Raw genomic sequence first — 21,498 nt, 5'->3', positions numbered from 1 at the left:
TGTTACAAAAGTGGTAACACTTTTTTACTTTTAAAATATTTTTCGTAACAATTTAGATTTTTATATCGTAATATTTTGTTACAAAATACTATTTACTTTTGTAACATTTTTTTTTCTTTTACTTACAAAAATAGAAAGTTTATTTTAAAATATTTAATTGAATAATTGATATATCAATTAATTTTCTAATCCCACTAACTCAACATTTATATGATATATAATCATATAGATAATTAAAATATCTTACATGTCATTAAGATTCTTTTACAATAAAATAAGTTCTACAAATTTAACTAAACACAACTTTTTCCTAACATAAAATTGTATCATATCGAATTTATAATTCTTGATTCTTCTAACATATTTCAGTCAATATAAAGTCTAGCATGTTGGCATCAATTTTGTACCCCTGCAAATATAAACAATAAAAACCAAAATAAAAAAATAACACATAACACTATCTCCATCCGAGTAAAAATTTAAGTTAGAACTTACAAGTTAAAATGAACTAATTCTTTAAGAATCTATTTTTAAAGTTCAAAACTAGCCAATCAAAAATATAAATTATCAAGAATTACAAATTCAATATATAAACTTGGGCCAATTAATGACAATTCAATCACAATTTAGTGAACAAAGTTATTAAATTTACATAAGTATCAATTGTCAAAAAATCACTACAAAACATAATTTTCACCAAAATCTTCGTAACAAATATACTTAACTTTTTTCTTATGCTTTGACATAAGGTATATGTCAAAACACAAGATAAGAATATAAAGAAGCACCTGTACACTATCAAGCAAAACATAAATGGTAAGGTAACTTGGCCTTGTATTTCCAACAATCTTCTGTTACACATAAAAAGGAACATACAGAGAAATAATATATTGATCATTACCAGTTGCTATGATACTCTCAGCCAATGCAAGGATAGCCCCAGGTGGACGCATGAAACAGCTTTTAAGTGCAGTCGTTTAAAACTGCATATACATATAAAATAATAATAAAAAAAATGAATCTTGTCAACATGTATAGCTAAATTGTCCTACTGATTTAAAATAATAACATATATTATTAATTAATTAATACAGTGGTATCGAATTGTTCTCCTGCAAACTATTACAAAGTAAGTAAGTAACAAAAAGAATATGCAATTGAGTTCAAGATTCAGCCAAAGTAACTCAATAGTAACAAATACTAGAAATAGGGAAAAGGAAATGCTAAAAGAGGGGAATAAATAAACAGTTTTAGATATTCACTCTACCTTAAAAGCTACATAGGATTTATTGGTGTGTTTTTAATCCTGATAGCACTCCTAACCTTTTTACCTAGCTCATCTACAGAAGATAGCAAGGAACGATCAGACATCCACATAACACAAGGATTAGATTGAGCAATCATCCACAGCATCAGCATAAATAATCTTATCTATTGGATAAAGATCAAAATGACGCATTGAGCAAAAAAATATGAACACGACGGCAACCCCTTTTCTGCAACGACGACAACAGAAGCTTCGCTGGCTGTGAATGTGGCTTGACGGTGGTGATGCGGATGACTCCCTTCTTTTTCCGTCGTTCTTCCTATTCTCCTCTGCTCAGATCGGCGTTGACGGCGGTGAGAAAAACTTCGGGACGTCGCGTGTGACGGCGGCAGCAGCAGCTTGAACGGCGACGGCGGTAAGCTCCACGAACAGTGACTGTTCGAGCTTGATGGAAGGCAGAACGGCGACGGCAAGACACGAACGGCGGCGACTCTGGGCAGTAACCCCTCCTTTGTGAGCTCTCCCTCTCTGTGCGAGCTTTCTCTTCTCGACAGAACAACAGCGACTCTCTTCTCTGGGCTCAACAGTTCGGTGGTGGCGGAACGGATTGGGCGCGGCGACAACAAGCGGGCGACGCTCTTCCCTTATCCTCCCTCTCTCTACGTGGGTGGATTTCTTGTGAAGTGTGTGTTACATTGAAAGATAAGGGGGGGTTGTGTGACTGAAGGAGCTGGGTTAGGGGAAATTAGGAGTTTTTTTTGTTTAATTTGAAAATTTTGGAATTTAGGATTAGAAATTAAAGATTTTATAAAGAAATAAGGATAAATATGAATAGATATTTTAATAAAATTAGAGGATAAAATTATTTTAAAATTAAATATATTCTATTAAAAATATTTAAAAATATTGTTTATCAATATATTGCTAAGTTTAATTAATTATTTTTAATTTAAATTATAAAATAAAAATATAAAATAACCAATTATAATAAAATTTACAAAAATATTAATTAATTTAACTCTAAATATTCATAAAACTAATTTAATTACTTTAGATTAATTTCTAAAAATAAAGAATTCAAATTAATAAAATAAACCATAATTTATTCATAAGGTTTAATTATTCTGTTGGTCTCTATAGTTTCGCAAAATTTTCAATTAGGTCCCTATACTTTTTTTTTTCTTTTAATTGGATCCCTGCACTAATTTTTTTTTTCAATTAGGTCCCTCTTAACAGTAATTGGCTTAATTGTATAGGGACCCAACTAAAAAAAAAATGGTACAGGGACTCAAATAAAAAGAAAAAAAAGTGTAGTGGACCCAATTAAAAAAACAAATTGGTGCAAGGACTCGATTAAAAGGAAAAAAAGTATAGGGACCTAATTAAAAATTTCGCGAAACTATAGAGACTAACAGAGTAATTAAACCTAGAAATTATTTAAATTAAACTATATAATTCTTCCATTACTGAATTTTAATCTCTATCATGCAAAATATTATATTATAATAAAATTATATAAGAATTTTGATTAATATAAAAATCAGCCGAACAAATGCTTTGTGACAAAAAATTTTATATTTTGTGACAAACAAATAACTTGTTACAAACAATATTGAATTTTGTGACAAATTAATTTTTTGTTACAAAATAATTAAAATTTTTGAAACAAATAGATATTTTATTACAAAATATTTTAAACTTTTGCAACAACTTTATCTTTTGTTATAAAATATTATAAAATTTTACAACAAAATACCGAATCGTTACAAAAGCTAATATAATTTGTAACAAAAAAATTAAGTCGTTACATAATAACAAAATATTTTGTAACAAATTATATTGTTGTTACAAAACATTATTATTATATAACAATTACTAATTTTTGTTACAAAAAATTTTTTTGTGACAATTTTAAATTTGTTACAAAGTTTTGTTACAAATGTTTCATTTTTTTGTAGTTATATTCCTAATGTTTCAAAATAAATCAGTTTTCACAAAAGAGACTACTTTAATAGCATACTATTCAGCTAATTTATTCTAAAACTAAATTTTATAAAATAGATGAGTACGATAATTTAAATTATTATATATTTTCTTATATAACAAATCCAAGACATTTACATAGCACAAAAATTAATAAGTAAACAACAAACTACAATATATAAGAACCACATAATATAAGGTGTCCTTATTAATCAATTGTTCATCATTTTTTTGTTTAATACAAAATTGAATTCATGACAAAAAAATTTAAATAACAAAGAAGACAAACAATTTTTTGTATAATAAAATTTTCATACTATGTCTCTAATAAAAAAATCATCACATTATTTTTTTAATAAATTAAATCTAAATAAGAGAAAAGAATAAATAAACTTTTCTTCGCCAAAAAATAAATTTACAGTGAATTTGTAAAGCCAAAATAAATAAAAAAAATCAAAAGCGCGCTATTAATAATAGCATACAGAAGATCACCGCACAAAAAGCCAAAAATAAGATATAATTGTTTCAATCAAAAGAACGATTCAATAATCAAATTGATCTTTTTAATGATTCAAGTATGGAAGGCTTTGATACTATTTATTGAAAATTCTTAGTTTTCATAATCTCAAGATCATTCATGTTAAATTATTAAGAAATAAATACTTGAATGCAAAAACGTACCTAAATTCGTGAATATGGTTGAAAGTATTTGGTTCTTTAATCTTCCTCAACTAAAGCCGTCTATATCCTTAATAGGGCTGAATCGCAATTCCTCATATGGAAAAAGAACTGCAAGACGGCTTTGATATACTGGGACCAAAACCCTGAAGTTACTATTTATATTTGAGTGTGACATCCACTAAACCCTAAAATTAAAATAAAATAGTTTATCTTATTTTATTCTCATTTAATTCAAAATCAAAAATAATAATGACTTATTTAATTCAGTATTTATGACAATAAATGATATCACCATTATATAAGTCATCTAATGTGATATAGCTTAATTTGTGATTATAATTAATATATGTATTGGTCATAAATAGATTAGGAAATAATAATTTCTTAACAACTATATCCCATATCTTATAGTTCTATCACTACAAGAAAAACGCTAAGTACCGTCGGAAAAATAATTAAAATATGACGATAATTAAATTACCATTAGAATAAATCAGACGGTATAAACCTCGGTGGTAAATGGTTACTGTCGGATTTTTTTCGTCCGACGGTAATTACCGTCAGATTCTGTGACGAAATATAGTTAGTACGAAAACGAAATATGATGAACGATACTGGTGAAATTTTTTCGACGGTAACGTTAGCACCAAGTCATACGTCACCTGTAACACCCTAACTACCAGAATGTTACGCTTCGGACTACGCTACTCTGATGGCTCGGGTATTATGACGACTCTTAACATATTTAATAATAAAATAGGAGCCTGTTTAAAACTTAAAGTCGTATTTTTCAAAAGAAACCTTTTACTTGAAAAGATACATAATGCGAGTAATGATCACTGCATATTGAAGATACATATACTTTACTTCTGAAGCGGGTACGATATCTGTGAGTGAATATTATATCCGTTGTTTTAATATTAGCCTGCTCTGTAGCCTTTTGCCGCATTAACTACCACTTTGTTTGGTGAACACTTATCTTGAAAAGCTTCCACCCTACGGAGTTCCTCCAAGTTTTTGTAAAATCTTGAAGCCATATAACCTTTTTGCATCGAGCCTATCTTGTATCTTTTGCCTTGTACCACACTTGTTCTTCTTTATATGTATATTCAAGTCATAAGGCCTATCCGGTTTCTAAGAATTTGTGTGTGTGTGCGTGTGTGTTTGTGTATGTGTGTGTGCACACGCACGCCGAGACTTCTTGCTTTTTTTAAAGTGATTAAAAGTAAAGTATTCAAAAACTGTTTAATATTTTACGTATTAAGTTAATTTTTGAAGACAAAAATTTTTATAAGTGGGGTAGGATGTAAGACTCCAAATTTTGAAAAAGTTATTAATAAATTATTTATGATCTATTATATTTATTTAAGATTATATTTATAGAGATTTTTATATATAAGTTGAGTAAATTCTTATTTATTATTTAGAGTTCTTATAATTGAAAAATAGTGAATAATTTATATGCCTTAATTTTAAATGTTTAGATTTTTAACCTTATTAATAAAAAAGAATTAATTTACTTGTCTCCAATTTTTATTAATTGGTATTTAATTGAAAATAATTTACAAATAGAAAATTAAAAGGTATTTTAAAGATGGATATTTTATATTTAACTTGGTTTTTAATTATTATTCTATATAAATTACACTACTACATACTCCTATTTTTAATAAAAATACCTAAACTAACTCACACCACCCCAAACTCTAACACACTACACTCACCTCTCTCACACTCCCCTCACCCACGGCACTCACTCTCACCAACACACCCACATATGGTTCTGAGAAAAAGAAAGAAAGGAAAGAAAGAAAGAAAGGAAGAGAGAAAGAAGGAGAAGGGAATGGAGATGAGGGAGATCCAAGAAAGAGGGGGAGCACCAGTAGAAGAGGAAGATGCACCGCAGTTGGTGGGACACGCCGTCGTGTTGCCATTGCCGTCGTCAAGGAGAAGAGACGCGCGTAGGGGAGGAGAAGCCGCCACTGCCCTCACGTCCGTCGTCGTCTTCGCGGGGCTCATGTCGCCACCGTCGCCGCCGCTGCTGTACCTGCGCCACCGTCGTCCTCATCGTGTAGTCAGAGTTGCCGTCACCCATGGTGGAGAGAGAGAGAGAGAGACCCGCACCCAGCCACCGCCGTCTCTGCCGCCGAGAAATGCCACTGCCGCCGCTGAGATCCACCGTTGGTAACAGTTTTGTATTTGATTTTTTGTTCTTTTAAATTCCTGGGTTTTTATCGTCACAGCGTGGTTGTTGCAGTCGCGGTCACCGGAGCTTTTGGTCGCCGCTGACGCTCGAGATAGTTGTCGGATCCACTGCCGGGTCGATTCGGAGTTTCGGTTGCTTTGCTTTGTCATTACAGTAAGTATATCTGTCTCGGAACCCTCGCATTAGTATTCAGATGTATTATTAAGGTTTTCACGACGTTAATATTTTAGTATTTAATTATCTGGGCCGCATGTTGTGATTTAAAGTTCTATATGCTGTTGCGAAAGTAAGTAAAGCTGTGGATTGAAGCTACTGTTGATTCCGGGCCGAGAGGAGAGGAATTCTCTGATGTGTTTGGTTTATTAGTTCGAATTGTTGAGGTAGGGGTTTTTCTAAAAACTCAATTTTATAATTTGGAATTGTTATAAATGGATATTAATGTGAAAAATACACCTTTTAGTGATTGTATAAGTCTTATGTATTGTTTGGCTGTTTTGGGATGAATATGATTGTTGTCTAATTGGATTGTGGTTTGGTTTTGTTAAATGAATGGTTGCTGAATTATTTCTTTAAACTTTTGGAAATGAGTTTGGTTTGTTGAAAATGATTTGAGTTTGAATCTGTTTTCTTGAAATATGAGAATGATATGAATTTTTGGAATCAATTTGATTTTAAACTGATTTGGTTTTGAACCCCTGGAAGGAGTTGCGGAATAGTTTGGTTGGGACCTGAAAAGGCTGGCAAAGTCCAAGTTTTAGGGGAGATGCTGTCGAAATTTTATTATGAGATTTAAGACTCTATTTAAAATGTTATTTAGAAAAAGATTTGGATTTGAGAGATTCTATTATTTGATTATTTCTTTATTAAGAAATAGATATGTTTCGAGTTTAATCTATTTAAGAAAAGAATATGTTTTAAGGTTGATTTAAAAATGAAACGACCTATATTTTGGAGTTTGATTAAAGAAGTACTTTTGGAGGAATTTTAGTGGATTTAAAAGAATTTGAACTTTGATTGATTAATTTCGTTTTGCTTTTTAAAGTATTCTTTAAATTTTAAAGTAGCACGATTAAATAATTTCGAGCCTTTGGGAATGTCTCCGATTTAAGAATGAAACAGAAATTGGTTTTGGGTTTAAATAATTTGGTTTTGAAATTGGGTCGGAACTTTAGGCTTATATCACCCGCCAACTTATCGTCGGAAATAATTTTTTATTTTAAAAAAATGGTTCAGTTGTTACCGTTGAAATATTCTGACGGTAGTTTTTTATTTTTTTAAAATAATCTTTTTCCGTCCATCTATAATGTACCCCTGATAATTAATAATTGAAATAGTGCCTTAAACCTGATGTAAAAATAAAAAATTTAAATTAAAGATACAGAATGATTTGGAATTGAAATATCTGAAACAAAGCTAACTATATTACATTCTCCGCAAATTTTCTTAAAGAAATACATATCACAGAACTATATTTACATTGATTATATTTAGATTCATCATCTTCTTCCTCTGGTTTACCATCCCCCTCTTTCGAGGTAGTTTCCTGATTATCATCAAAATCGTCTTCCTCTTCTTCGTCTCCATTGACCCTGTCTTCTTCTTGACGATCGTCGTCCTCTGGTAGAAGTGCGTCGACATCTATTCCAAGGTCAATGATGTCATCATCTATAATAGCAAAACCTAAGGGTGATTGGTTCACCGGTATCAACCACCATTTTCGTAGGAGTCGGTTCGTCAATCTGGTAAGGTTCTTGACCCTCTATCCTATCATCAGACTTGATGCGGCCTCTTGACTTAGTCTTAATGTAACACCCTACCACACTAAACTTTACGCTTAAGTCGTAAAACAGAGGTGGTGTGGTATTACAACCTCTCAAACAAAATGAGTATATATAATAGCAGAAGAATTATAATATGCTAGGAGCCTTGAAGAATAGAGGAAACAAAAAAATCGCAAAATAAAAGCGCAACGCTCAAGGTACGAGTTAACTTACGTGCTAAGAAAACCATAATTATTAAACATAAGACTACAGAAGTAGGAATATAGTGTCAAGGATACAAAATAACAAGCTCCTAACTCAGCCTTCAAAGTCAAGACTGGCCGGAGAATATTTACACACACACACACACACACACACACACACACACACACACACACACACACACACATAGTATGGAATGAGAACCGGAGATTCTCAGTATGGTAAAGGTGCCACACACATAATATATAAGGTCCTGGGAATGCCAGAGGCAATCCTAGAACACCGACACTCAGATTATAGAGCTTAAAGTATTAAACTGAAGCAATAAAATGTGGTTTTCTAAGAGTATCTAAACCTGAATTAACCTTAAATTTAAATCTCATACTGCCATTCCTCCATACCTCCAACTCCATTATACATTTCACAGATAAATAAGCAGATAAAGACAAGCACAAGAAGGTCACAAATACTGCAGGTAACAAACATACATTTAACATGGCAAGTACATTTAGGTACACCCAGTTAAAGCACAATCAAGTAATTCAAGTAATATGCACATGATGCATGCCTGTCCTATGGCTGATGAGGCTCATCTGTCGGTTATCCAGCCAACCCGACAAGTCTGAATTGAACTTAGACTGTCCCCCGACGTGCATCCCCAAGAGTCTATGCATAGCTTTTTCTCATATAATCAATATTGCTCAATGGAATTACATTCCTGGGAATTTATATAGTGCCCGGTCACACTTACGTCGTAGGGTCAATAGAGTATCGAGTTTTTTACCTGGTACACGTGGTGGCAAGCCACGGCACTTTATCCAGGGAACCTCGTATCTCAGATTATTCAAATTCATAAGCCATATAATTAATTCAATTATAATTCATCAACATCCATATCATTCTCAATCGCATCTCATTCATCATCATACATCAATCATATTCAATCCTTATCCTTCATTATCACACCTCCCATTCCATCCATCAATAGTTCCAATTCAAAACATAATTCATTCTTTTCTAAATGAGTCAAACTTAAAACATGCTCATTTTCTTAATAACTCAAAATCAAACCATATAACCTTTGAATCTAAATCTTTTTAAATAATCATATAAACAAAATCTCTAATTTTTATAAAATTTCGGCAGCATCTCCTCTAAAACTCGGACTTTGCCACCCTTTTCGGGTCCAAACCTGCATTCTTTTCAATTCAACATACCCTTCCTCATTATCATAACAATCACCACAATAAATCTACCTCAGATCAACAATTAAACTCATACAATATTCAAATCCAACAACCAAAATTTAACTAAGAATCATAGTTCACAAATCCTAGGCTTTTAACACAAAATACCTCATTATCACAACAACCTCCACAATAGTTATACCTTAAATCAATAATTCACCAAATCACCAGTTAATCAACAAGCACCAAACCAACCATGTTCATCAACAGGATACTAAGTATTAAATATACACATGTAATCCAACTTATCCTATGGTCATCTAGTCTAAGTTTTCACAGAACATTATATATTAAATGCAAGAAACCTAAACCATACCTTGGCCAATTTTGACGTAACGACCAAAGCATTTTATTCAAAATCAAGACAGCCCCTTAAAATTCAACAAACTCTAAGCTCAGCTTCCTCCAAGTTCCAATATTCACAATTTCAAGCTCCAATTATTTATTCACAACCTAATACACATTTATAACACACATATATCCAATGTAATACTCAAAGCTCAAATTCAATAAAATTAAAATAAAATTATCGTATCCTCACCTTACCCAAGCTTCACATAAGTAAGAGTGAACGTTTTCCTCAAGCTAATTGGATCCTAAAACATCAGAAATCAAAGAAATTCAATTTCCTATTCAATAGTTCAAGAATTGGGGGAAGAGAAAGCTGAGGGTGAAATAACAAGTTACCTATGAAATTGTTCTGGTAGAAACGTAGAGCTCAACGCAGTGGACGCGTGGCCATAAACGGTACGGCAATCAGAGCTCGGACGGAGAAGTTACGGCGTACGGAAGTTTGCCATAAGGGTTCGGCACTACTTCTCTTCCCTGGGTGCTTCCCGCTGCTATCGGGTGAAATGTTGGAGAGAAGAGCTGTTGGGCTCATTTAATGTGATGGCCCGGTTGGACCGATGGCCCGGTTTGGATCTGGTTCAACCGGTTCGATCCGTTTGATCCAATCTTGGACCGTTTTCTTCGAAATTGGTGTCAAAATTCTCGTTTCGATGAGCTCTATCCTAATTTAATATTATATTCGCATTTCTAATCTTCCTTATTAAAAATTAATTTATTGACTAATTACCTACTAATTTAACTGGGGTTTACACTTAACCACAACTACCCAACTAGACTTGCACGAACCTGGATAAAATAATAGTATACTTGTCGTACATTTTAAGATAGAATAAAAGGATCGTAGTACCTATATTTCCTGGTTATATTAAGTTTAGTGATATCGTAGTCCTTGGGCTTTCGTGTTCCTTGTCGCAAACTTGGATCATACCATTCACATTTAAACATGCACACCTTGTACGTAGTGTGACAGAAATACTCTAATTCAATTATATTGTGCAACACACTAAACCAATCAGAGTGACCCCTGCCTAAATATCTGCGAACCCAAACTCCGGTGTTATCTATTTTTTGTTTCAGTCGACCACTGTAAGATATGGAACCGATATGCATTAACAGTGTATATCGGGTAGCTGATGCCCTTATTTATTGGGCCTCAACTAAGTGCAACTAGTTCCGAATTTGTTGTATCAGTTAGCTGCACATTGACATATTCTCTGAACCAACGTAGAAAATTGTTCAATGAGTTATCAGGATTTGCCTCTTGGAATAACCTATATGATTCATCGTAGGATAAAGAAGTTTTAGTTAGATTAAGAAGTTAATATCTTACTGATTACAGTATTTATCAAGATTTATAAAACTCACATGAGGTAGGGTGAAATTTGGTCACAGTTAAGCAACGCATGCAGATATGCAACATCGATTTTCTTCTGCTTTAACCAGTAGTCACCGTCCGCACCCATTGCAGCTCCTTCTGGCAAAAAGATTGGGTATGTTATTGCACTTGACCAGGATTCTCCCCTCTCATCGTTCCTTGCAACCCTTGTTCTACGTGACTCAACATGAGATTGAAAATAGAATGAGCAAAATGCATATGTTTTCTTAGCTAGGAATGCTTCGCAGATGCTGCCCTCAATCCGAGCTTTGTTATTCACGGTGCGCTTGAATGAGCCAATTATCCTTTCAAATGGGTACATCCACCTAAATTAGACCGACCCACAATTTCTTGCTTCGTACGGTAGGTGGACTGCTAAGTGTTCCATAACGTCAAAAAAGAATGAAGAGAATATTCTCTCTAGCTTACAAAGTATGATGAAAATTTTCTTGTCCATAACTGTGAGGTAATTAATGCTAAGTTTCATAGTACATTACTCCCTAAAGAACTCACTTATTTCTGTGAGGGATTTCCAGATGTTGGTTTAGCCCACCGTCCGTTATCAAGTCTCTTTAAGTTCGGATTTGGCTACCTACAAATGTCCGCCAAGTCTAACCTAACCTTATCGTTGTCCTTTGTTCGCTCATTGCTCATTATTGTGTGTATGATATTATCAAACATATTTTTTTCAATTTGCAACACGTCAAGATAATGTTGAACCAAGTTGAGTTTCCAATAAGGCAACTCCCAAAATATACTCTGTTTAGTCCAATTATGCTTCCGGCCATATCCTGAAGGTCTCATACCTGCCCTGTTATCGATGATCCTTGGAATGCTACGGACACGTTGCCAAACTTGCCTACCACCCAACCTCACAGGTTCCTGTTCGTGTTCAGTTTTATTCTTTTTAAACGAGTCCCTGTTGCACCAAAAATGATGTTTGAAGTCGAGGAATCTTTTATGGCAATCAAACCACAAATTCTTACCACCATTCGGCAACCAAAATGCCTTCGTATCCTCCATACAAATGGGGCATGTCATTCTACTCTGAGTGGACTAACCTGACAACATGCCATATGTAGGAAAGTCGTTAATGGTCCACATCAACGCAGTCCACAATTGGAAGTTTGTCTTAGTCGAAATACCATACATTTCTACACCATCAATCCACAAGTCCATTAACTCACCCACCAAGAGTTGCAAAAAGACATCTATTTTGACCTTTGGATTGCTGGGACCAAGTATGATGCAAGTTAAGAACATGTATGAGTCCTTCATACACATTTCGGAACTCAAGTTATAAGGCGTCACGACTATAGGCCAATAAGAGTACGCGTTACCGAAATTATAATTTGGTGCAAACCCGTCAAAGCATAAAGCTAGTCTAACATTTCTGAGCTCGCTCGCAAATGTAGGATGGACCCGATCAAAATACTTCCAAGCTTCTCCGTGTGACAGATGCATCATGATTCCATCATCTCTCTTGTTGTTACTATGCCAGGTCATGTGAGGAGCTGAAATTATCTATGCATACAATTATTTCAGCCTAGGAATTAAGGGCCAGTAGTGCATTCGTTTCATTGGAATTTTCTTTAAACGACGTTTATTGAGCTGTTCTCTCACGACTTGGAACCTCAGTGATCTACAAAATCTGCATTCAGTTAGGTCTGCATTTATCTTGTAGTGCAACATACAACCATTCAGACAACAATCAATTTTCACTACATTTAGATCCAATCTCAAAACTAGCTTCTTTGCTTCGTAGTGGTTTTGAGGGATACCAGTGGACCTGACATGTACCAGTTCACTGCAAAGGGTAGCTCACATATCAAAGGACTCTTGAGTATGATTTGACTCTAACTTAATATTCATCATCCTAACATATGCAAACAACTCCGAATGAACGCACCCCTAGTACAAAGGTTTCACAACAGATTCTAACAGATGATAAAATATCTTCGCTTTCAGGTTAGACTCTTCTTGAGTGTCTTCCAATTTGGTAATACCTGTTGCATCACACACCATCTCGTTGTATCTCTCTTGGTTAGCCTCCCAACTCATTTCATCCATGTTTAGGTCTCTCATCATCCGAACCTTCCTTGATTGACAACCGAACATATTCAAATTAGAGGCAGACCGATTAATTTTCTACTCGTCCACTTCTCCATGTTCTGTCCAAATCCAATACTCATCCTTGAACCCGTTACGGTAGAGATGAAGCGTTATGTCAACAAGTCCTAACCACTTAGTCAACCGATACTTTTGACACAGACACCTAGATACCCCGTTAGACCCAAACGGTTCCACGTTGAAGACATGCGCGACAAAGCATCAACTCCCTCAAAGAATTTAGGTTTTAAACCCCTTGGTCACCGTTATCCCTCGACGATGACTTGGAATCATATTGAAACACATACCCTAGAATTCAACGAACAACATAAATTATTCCATTTTTTAGAAAATTCGGCAGAGTGTACCATGTAATTAGACTCTCCCGCCAAATACATTTATTATTTTCTGACAAACCAAACATGTTTTAAAAAATTTAAATGGTAATTCAAAAAAATTTATCCTTGAATCAGAGACATCCATGAAATAAATATAACATTTTTTACATAGGAAACAGATGCATGCATGAATTATAACATACACGCATTCAACAAAACATCAAATCCTAACTGTTTTAGTGCACAACTCCTTATAACTCCACAATTTTCTAGCAAACAAGGGTTTCGAGAAGGCGCCACTATACAACCTTCTCCCACTTCCGTCCTAAAACACTATCCTAGAAAAAGTAAATCCGACTAAAAATTTAAACAATTTATTATATTCAAAGATAGAAAATCAACCTAGAATATTACTACAGAAACAACAAAAAAAGCAAACTCCAACTGATTTTAGAGAGAACAACACCATCCTGATAAAAAAGACAACGTATTAAGTTCACAAGTTGAAAATCAGAAACTAATTTGAAAGAATAAGTAAAATTCATTAGTCCAATTAATTATAACCTAATTCTAATTTCACCAAACTAACAAGAGACATGTCAAAAATAAGCAACATAAATTTAATGCACTTGAAAGAACACTCATTCACTAAACTCCACTAAAATCTTCCAACAACTCAAGCACTCCTAATCTCACCTTACTTAATCTACTCTAACATTATTTTATTTTTACATCTATTAAATTAACACAATAAACTATAATCACACACTTCATTAAAAAAATTTAACCACGGATTTAAACTAAACCCTAACAAAATGATAAAGTCACAACTTAATATGTAAAAATGAAATAACCATACCAATAATAAATCTGATAATAGTGGCTTTAGGGTCTCTTTAACGTGGTGGTGATAGAGGTGGTAGCAATGGCGACGTGAACGGCAACCACAGCGGAAGCGGTCACAGATACAACAGCAGAATTGACGAAGACGTGTAGCAGCAACTTCAGTGGGTACTCCAGGCGGCAGAGACGATGACGACGAGGTTCCAGTAATGGCAACGGTGACATCTCGACGGTGACGGAGATAGCACACCAGAAGAGAGAGAAAGGAGAGAGAGAGGGGGGTTCAGACAAGTGAGTGGGAGGGATTCCATGTTTGAATTTTGAGCGACATTTACCGTCGAATTCTTTCGAACGATAAATCACCAAAACGACATGTTTCATTAAACCGTTATATCGGCGGATTATATTGTCGAAAAATCTGACAATAACATTGGCGCCGTTGAGTCTTATTTTCGCACCAACAATCACCGTCGAGTTTTGCAATGGAAAATATATTTCGACGGTAATTTTTTCTGGCAACGAATTTTTCTTCCTTTCCCTCAGAAAATCAGACTGTGAGTACAATTCGACACTAAATCCGATGATAATTCTATTGGTATTAAGCATTTTTTATAGTGTATGATCTTACTTCTAATATTCTATTTTCAGAGAATTATTATATATCTTAGAAACTTATTCATTTGAATATCGAAATATCTTTTATAAATACACGCCCATCTATTTTCGGTTCGACTCCAACCAGAATCATTAAAAAACTTTTGACACAATTCTCCATTAGAATTATAGCTCAAAATCACTACGTTACTTTCAGAAATATGCATGCTCTATGAAAAAAGTTTTATACCATAAACTATGTATTGGACAAGTTATAGATTGAAAAAATTTTACCAATACCTGAAAATTTTGAAGCTCAATGTGAGACTCGGTGGAACAATTTTCTACTCCATCAGAGATTCAAGAGTCTTGAATTGCTTAGCTTTCAAATTCTTGAACAAATTTCAACCATCTTTTATAAGTGTTTATTCAATATTTTTAATGAATAAATTTTCAGGTGATGTTTACATTATTTTTGCGGTTTACATGAATTACTGGCTATTCAATTTTATTACATTCAAGCTTTTAGTACAATATTACAATATGTCGATAAATCATAAGAATTGAACAATTATATTATGTGTACGCTAAAAATAAGCGACAAAATTATTCAAATGTATAGAATATTTGGCAAGATATAAAATAAACATAAAAAATATGCAAATAACATATATATTTAGAGTGAATACTCAACTTTTTAGTTTCTAAAAAATTTTAGGTCAAATATTTTAGTCTTTAACAAACTTTTACTATCTAAAATTACTGGAGAAATACTCTTGTTAGACAAATTAGTTCCTCGATTGTTTTTATTCAAACTTTTTATGTTTATTGGACAAATAATATAAATCCCTAGTAATTTTTATTATAAAACAATTAGGTGTCAAATATATCACTGTAAGACAAATCAATGCCTCTTTAAAATAATAAAGGGATCAATTTGTCCAATAAAAATAATTTTTGAGTGAATAAAAAATTTATTGGGAATCAAAAGATTCGATCTAAAATTCTTCTAGAACTAATTTAAGTATTTACTCCATATATTTATATACAACACATTAATTAATTTAATCATTGATTTTATATATATATATATATATATTACTTTTAAAAAAATAAATGCAAGTTAATATAATATACTAATAATGCCTATAAACGCATGGCAAAAAAATACCAACGGCAATAAAAATAAAGTGTGCATCCCACGAAAAACTATAACAGTTCTAATATGAAAGAATCAATGATGGTAGTCACTGCATCAATGTAAATAATAATAATAATAATAATAATAATAATAATAATAATAATAATAATAGAATTAACATGCTAATTCGATATTTTTTCTATTAGTGAGTCACATCAAAAATTGGTCTAGAAATTGTTTTGGCCAACAAAAAAAATTATAGAATTGATATCTGTATTAATTTTTTTGGAGACTAAAATATTTACTTTTAAAATTCTCAAAGACTAATTTAAATAATTATGTTTTTTTATTTTAAGTTTTGGATTTTTTTAGATAGTTTGTGAATTTTTGAGTACATAATAAATTAATTATATTTTGTTAGGTTTTTATTCCACTTTCAAATATTTTTTTCTGTGGATTATGGGTTGGTAAAAAGTTTCAGATATATGTTTGAAAGTTATTATGAATTAAATTAAATTATAATTAGTTTGAGTACCTGTTTTTTAGTATTTATATATTAGTTTTAAATTAAATATAAATTATCATTATAATAAAAATTCCAAAAACTCTTAATGTTAACCAGTATTTTTAGGATTTTTCTGTAAATGAATAGCAGACAATTCACTCCTAACCAAACTACACTACAGACAATGATAATGATAGGCTTTGTTTGGTAAAATTTTTACTTTTTAAAGATAGTTTATAAAAAAGTAATTTTTAAAAGATGACTTTTTAAAAGTTGTAGCATTTATGTTTGATAAATCAAATTAAAAATAATTTTCAATAAACACAAACAATAATAATTACGTTTGGTAATATAGCTTTAAAAATTAAAAAATACTATAATAGACATAAATACAAACATTAAATTTAAAAATTAGTTAATATATGAGATTATACTAGATTTTTAAATTTTGAAAAATACAAACACATGATCTTTTTAAAAATATTCTGATCGTTTAAAAACTGCAAGTACGAGCACATAACTTTTTTATTTACCAAACACAAAATGAAGAACTTAAATTTTTAGAAAGTACAAGCACCTCTTCGAAAAACTTTACCAAACTAAATCGTAGTATACCTCGAGCTTAATTTTAATTATTCAAACAAAAAAAACAATAGTGATGATAGTACTTGAAATTAGAGTTCAGATGAAAAAAGATTTAGAGGTAGTAATAAAAAGTCTAAAAACTAAAATTTTTTTGTCAATTTAAAATTTATTTCCTGTGAATACAAAAATATTTTTGTATTTCTATGAGTAAATTTTTTAATATTTAAATATAATAAAAATTTATATACAATTATATTTATATGAAATTAATAATTAATAATAATTAAATAATAATTTAATTAAAGCTATTAAATTATCCAACAATTCTAACTATCAATTTTACATAAAAATAATTATATATAATTTTTTATCTTTAAACATTCGTAAATAAAAATAGTAGTCCATTAACTAAAAAATAAAATGGTAACATTCGAAAACCACACAAATAAACTCCATAGAAAATAAAATTTAGAGTAAAACCAAAATCAATCTCAAATATTAAAGGTAGAAAATATCATTTTCCTAATAAAAACAAAATTGATAACATAGAAATAACATTTTATTCCTTGTATATTATTAAGTTTTATTCCCTATGCAGATTAGGCTTATAGCCTTCCAGTTAATATCTAAAACTAAACTCAAAGTGGCGGTGGCGGTGGTGGAGTATGTTTATGGTTGGCCCCTGGTTCGCCATAATCATCTTCACTTATTACTTGTGTTTTCTCCTGATCTTCTGCAAAATAACATTCAAATTAATGACATTTTTTTTTCAAAACATTAAATCTGAACCTCTTATTTATTAATTTATTGTTATTAATTACCTAGTGCCAGAGGGATGGAATCATCTCTGTGATCTGGGTCTTGATCTTCATACTCTTTCCCTGTTTAAATTCATTCCAACAATTTACATGCATAATTGAAAGGTTAAGGGACTATTCTCCTCTGTCTAGGGCTCCTTGAAATAAAAATTTTAAGTCATAAATAAAAATTATAATTTAAGGAGAGAAAAGAGAAACAGTGGTGCGTACCTTGTGGCGTGGTCCTGGCAAAACACATGAGCTCAGAGGTAATAAGCAAAACGGCAACCAAAAAACACAGCCGAACCATAGAAGCCATTCTTTTTTTATGACACAGTATAATTGTAGATGATGAGTATGATAACTTAAAGAGGATTCTAGCATCTATTTATAAGGTGATAAAAAAGTTATTATTACGTAATATAAAAAAATAATATTAATGATAATTATGTATTTATTTATTTTTTTCATTGTTAGGATTTTTTCGCTCGCTTAATTATTTGGAAAAAATTAAATTAATGATTGAGTTGTCATCGTTGATCTTAAAATAATATATTTAAATCATAAATCAATCATGCATTAATACATGGTCCTTCAAATTTTATATTAATATAAGATTTTTTTTGTTCTCACAATATTTTTAACATGACAGGTTCATAATTAATCTATTATTCTAGATCTAAATTTTATTTAAAATTTTATTATTAATTAGTGAATTATATTAACACTTATTTATTATTCCTTAATTATTTGACACACATAGTTGATTCAAATTTTTATTCAAAAAAATTAATAATACTTTTATTTATAAGAGAGTATGAATTATAGTCCAAAGGTTTCGGACTTGTTGGGTTGGCTTGATAACCGGCAGATGAGGCTTATCAGCCATAGGACAGGCATACATCATGTGTATTCTGTTTATTTGTTTGCTATGCCTTATGTGGGAATGCCTAACTGAATATATTATGTTAATTGTAATAATTGCTACTTGCACTACTTATTTTCTACTTGTGCTTGCAATTGTCTGTTTGTCTGTCTTTGCAAATTCTCTGGAGACGGAGAAACGAAGGAAATGTGAGCAGGTTGGGTATTAAGTTTAAGTTTAAGTTGAGTTTAGAATTTCCTAGATACCTACCCTCTGTTTATGGTTTCTATTTAATACTTTTAAGCTTTTCAATCTGAGTGTCGGCATTTTAGGATTGCCTCTGGCATTTCCAGGACCTTATATCTTACATGCGTGGCACCTTTACCATGTTGAGAACCTCCAGTTCTCACCCTATACTGTGTTGTTGTTTTTCAGATGCAGGTCGAGAGGCACCTCGCTAGGCGTCTGGACTTCTGAAGCGAAGTGGTTTCTGGGTTTCTGTTGCTGTATAGTTGTGTATATATGTACTTAGCTTTCTCTCCGCATAACTTGTTGATTTTGTTCCTCTTGGAGGCTTAAGGAGAGCTAGGGTTTTATCTCTGTATTTTGGGTATTTCGGGATATGTATATATGTATGTAAATATTCTCCGGCCAGCCTTGACTGCGCAGGCTGAGTTAGGAGTTAGTTATTCTGTATCCTTGACTCTCTATTTTCTCTTTTTGTTTATTTATACCTATGATCTTTAGGTTTCTTAGCATGCAAGTAATCTCGTTTCCTGAGCATTGCGCTCCTTATTTTGCGATTTTTGTTTAACCTGTTTTTCAAGGCTCCTAGTTATTATATTCTTTCTACTACTATATATATGCATATATTTTATTTTAGAGGCCGTAATACCACACCACCTCTGTTTTATGGCTTAAGTGTAAAGCTCTATGTGGTAGGGTGTTACATTATGGTATTAGAGCAGTTCGTTCCTGTAGAGCCTAAGGGACGGACTGACTATGCTTCTGTGTATTCTCTGTGTATGTGTCTATGTGCTATTAGGATATCTAACTGATATATGTGGCATAAACATTCATGAGCATGCATTTGGGGACTTGAAGCACTACACTTGCGATATTGAAACTGATCAACTTGATATCACTCATTTGGTGTGTATAGGAACCAGATGTCCACTCGCGGATACGGTCGAGGGAGAGGCAGAGGTAGAATAGGCAATGCTAATCCTGGCCCGATAGGGAATGACCCAGTAGACTTCATGGCTGCCCTGGAAAACATGGCTACGGCTATGCAAGCAACAGCCAAGGCCTTGGGTAATCAAATAAACAATGGTAACCACGGGAACAATAACGACGAAGAGGGTCCAATGACTCTTTCCTCCTTCCTGAAGGTTCATCTTCCGACCTTCAGGAGAACCTCAAACCCTACCGATGCGGATAACTGGATTCAGGCTATAGAGCGAGCACTACAGGCTCAACAGGTTCCTGAAGAGCAGTGGATTGAGTTTGGAACTTATCAGCTACAAGGCGAGGCCCAGCACTGGTGGCAGGGAACACGGCGAATCCTGCAGCCAGATAGTGACGTGATTTCTTGGGAATTGTTTCGAACAGAGTTCTACAAGAAATACTTTCCCAGTTCAGTCAAGAATGCTAAAGAACTTGAACTACTTCAGCTGAAACAGGCCAGATGACTGTTACTGAGTATACTAGCAGGTTTGAGGAATTGTGTCGCTTTTTCCAGATTTGTCAAGGAGCTCCGGAGAATTTTGCTGAATGGAAATGCATCAAGTATGAGGGAGGCCTTCGGAGCGATATTTTGAGTTTTGTTGCACCAATGAAAATCAGAGTCTTTTTCGAGCTCGTAAATAAGAATAGAGTGGCGGAAGAGTGTGTGAGAAAGGCTGTAGCAGAGAAGGAAGTCTGAGGGTGCCTTTCCAGAGGACTCCAGGGAGGAATTTTGCCCCAAGGGGCAGAAACTTCAAGGGTGGCGGCTTTGTCCCTCAAAACAATCAGGGACAGGGCAACTTGGAAAGCAGCCACAGCAGGACTTGAGCTATCAGAGATGCGGGAAATATCATCCGAGAGTCCCATGCAGATTTGGTACTAGGGTATGTTACTTTTGTGGACAACCCGGGCATATGAGACCGGAAGGGTACATCAGCCAGGGAGAGTTTACACTACTACTGCAGCAGGTGCTGAGGGGTCAGAGACACTGATTAGAGGAAACTGTGAGTTGGCCGGTAAAGTTTTAAATGCCTTATTTGATTCAGGAGCAACACATTCGTTTATTGCATTTGAGAAGGCGGATGAACTAGGATTGAAAATAGTGGTCTTGGGCTATGATTTAAAAGTGTATAATGCTACCCATAAAGCTATGGTGACTCGGTTAGGATGTCCACAAGTTCCGTTTCAAGTACAACAACGTGAATTCGTGCATGATCTGATTTGTCTGTTGATGACTGGTCTTGATCTCATTTTGGGACTAGATTGGTTGTCTAAGAATCATGTCTTGCTTGATTGTTTTGTGAAATCAGTATGCTTTATGCCGGAAGATACGGAAGGGCCGGTTGTGGCGAATAGCTATTATTTGAACTCTATGGTAGTGAATTGTTTTGGGACTGAATGCTAG

The 21,498-nt window shown here is 33.1% G+C and overlaps 2 protein-coding genes across 2 annotated transcripts; one reads left to right on the top strand and one right to left on the bottom strand.

Annotated features, from left to right (window-relative positions):
• Positions 1 to 17,681: 17,681 nt before the first annotated feature.
• On the bottom strand, positions 17,682 to 18,359 carry LOC148575588 (uncharacterized). The gene is made up of 3 exons (XM_088500448.1): positions 18,236 to 18,359; positions 18,029 to 18,088; positions 17,682 to 17,940 (listed from the first exon to the last, which is right to left on the bottom strand). The coding sequence occupies exons 1-3, from the start codon at positions 18,321 to 18,323 to the stop codon at positions 17,846 to 17,848; spliced, it is 243 nt and encodes an 80-aa protein (XP_088356574.1). The 5' UTR covers positions 18,324 to 18,359; the 3' UTR covers positions 17,682 to 17,845.
• Positions 18,360 to 20,979: 2,620 nt separating this feature from the next.
• Positions 20,980 to 21,498, top strand: LOC148575587 (uncharacterized). Its single transcript, XM_088502430.1, has one exon. It carries the CDS (start codon positions 20,980 to 20,982, stop codon positions 21,496 to 21,498), a length of 519 nt encoding a protein of 172 aa, XP_088358556.1.

This window comes from Arachis ipaensis, chromosome B1, assembly GCF_059453495.1.
Source record: "Arachis ipaensis isolate K30076 ecotype BB chromosome B1, ASM5945349v1, whole genome shotgun sequence".
NCBI lineage: Eukaryota > Viridiplantae > Streptophyta > Magnoliopsida > Fabales > Fabaceae > Arachis > Arachis ipaensis.
Note: the sequence above shows the minus strand (reverse complement) of the source record. Positions and strands in the feature narration are given on the sequence as shown.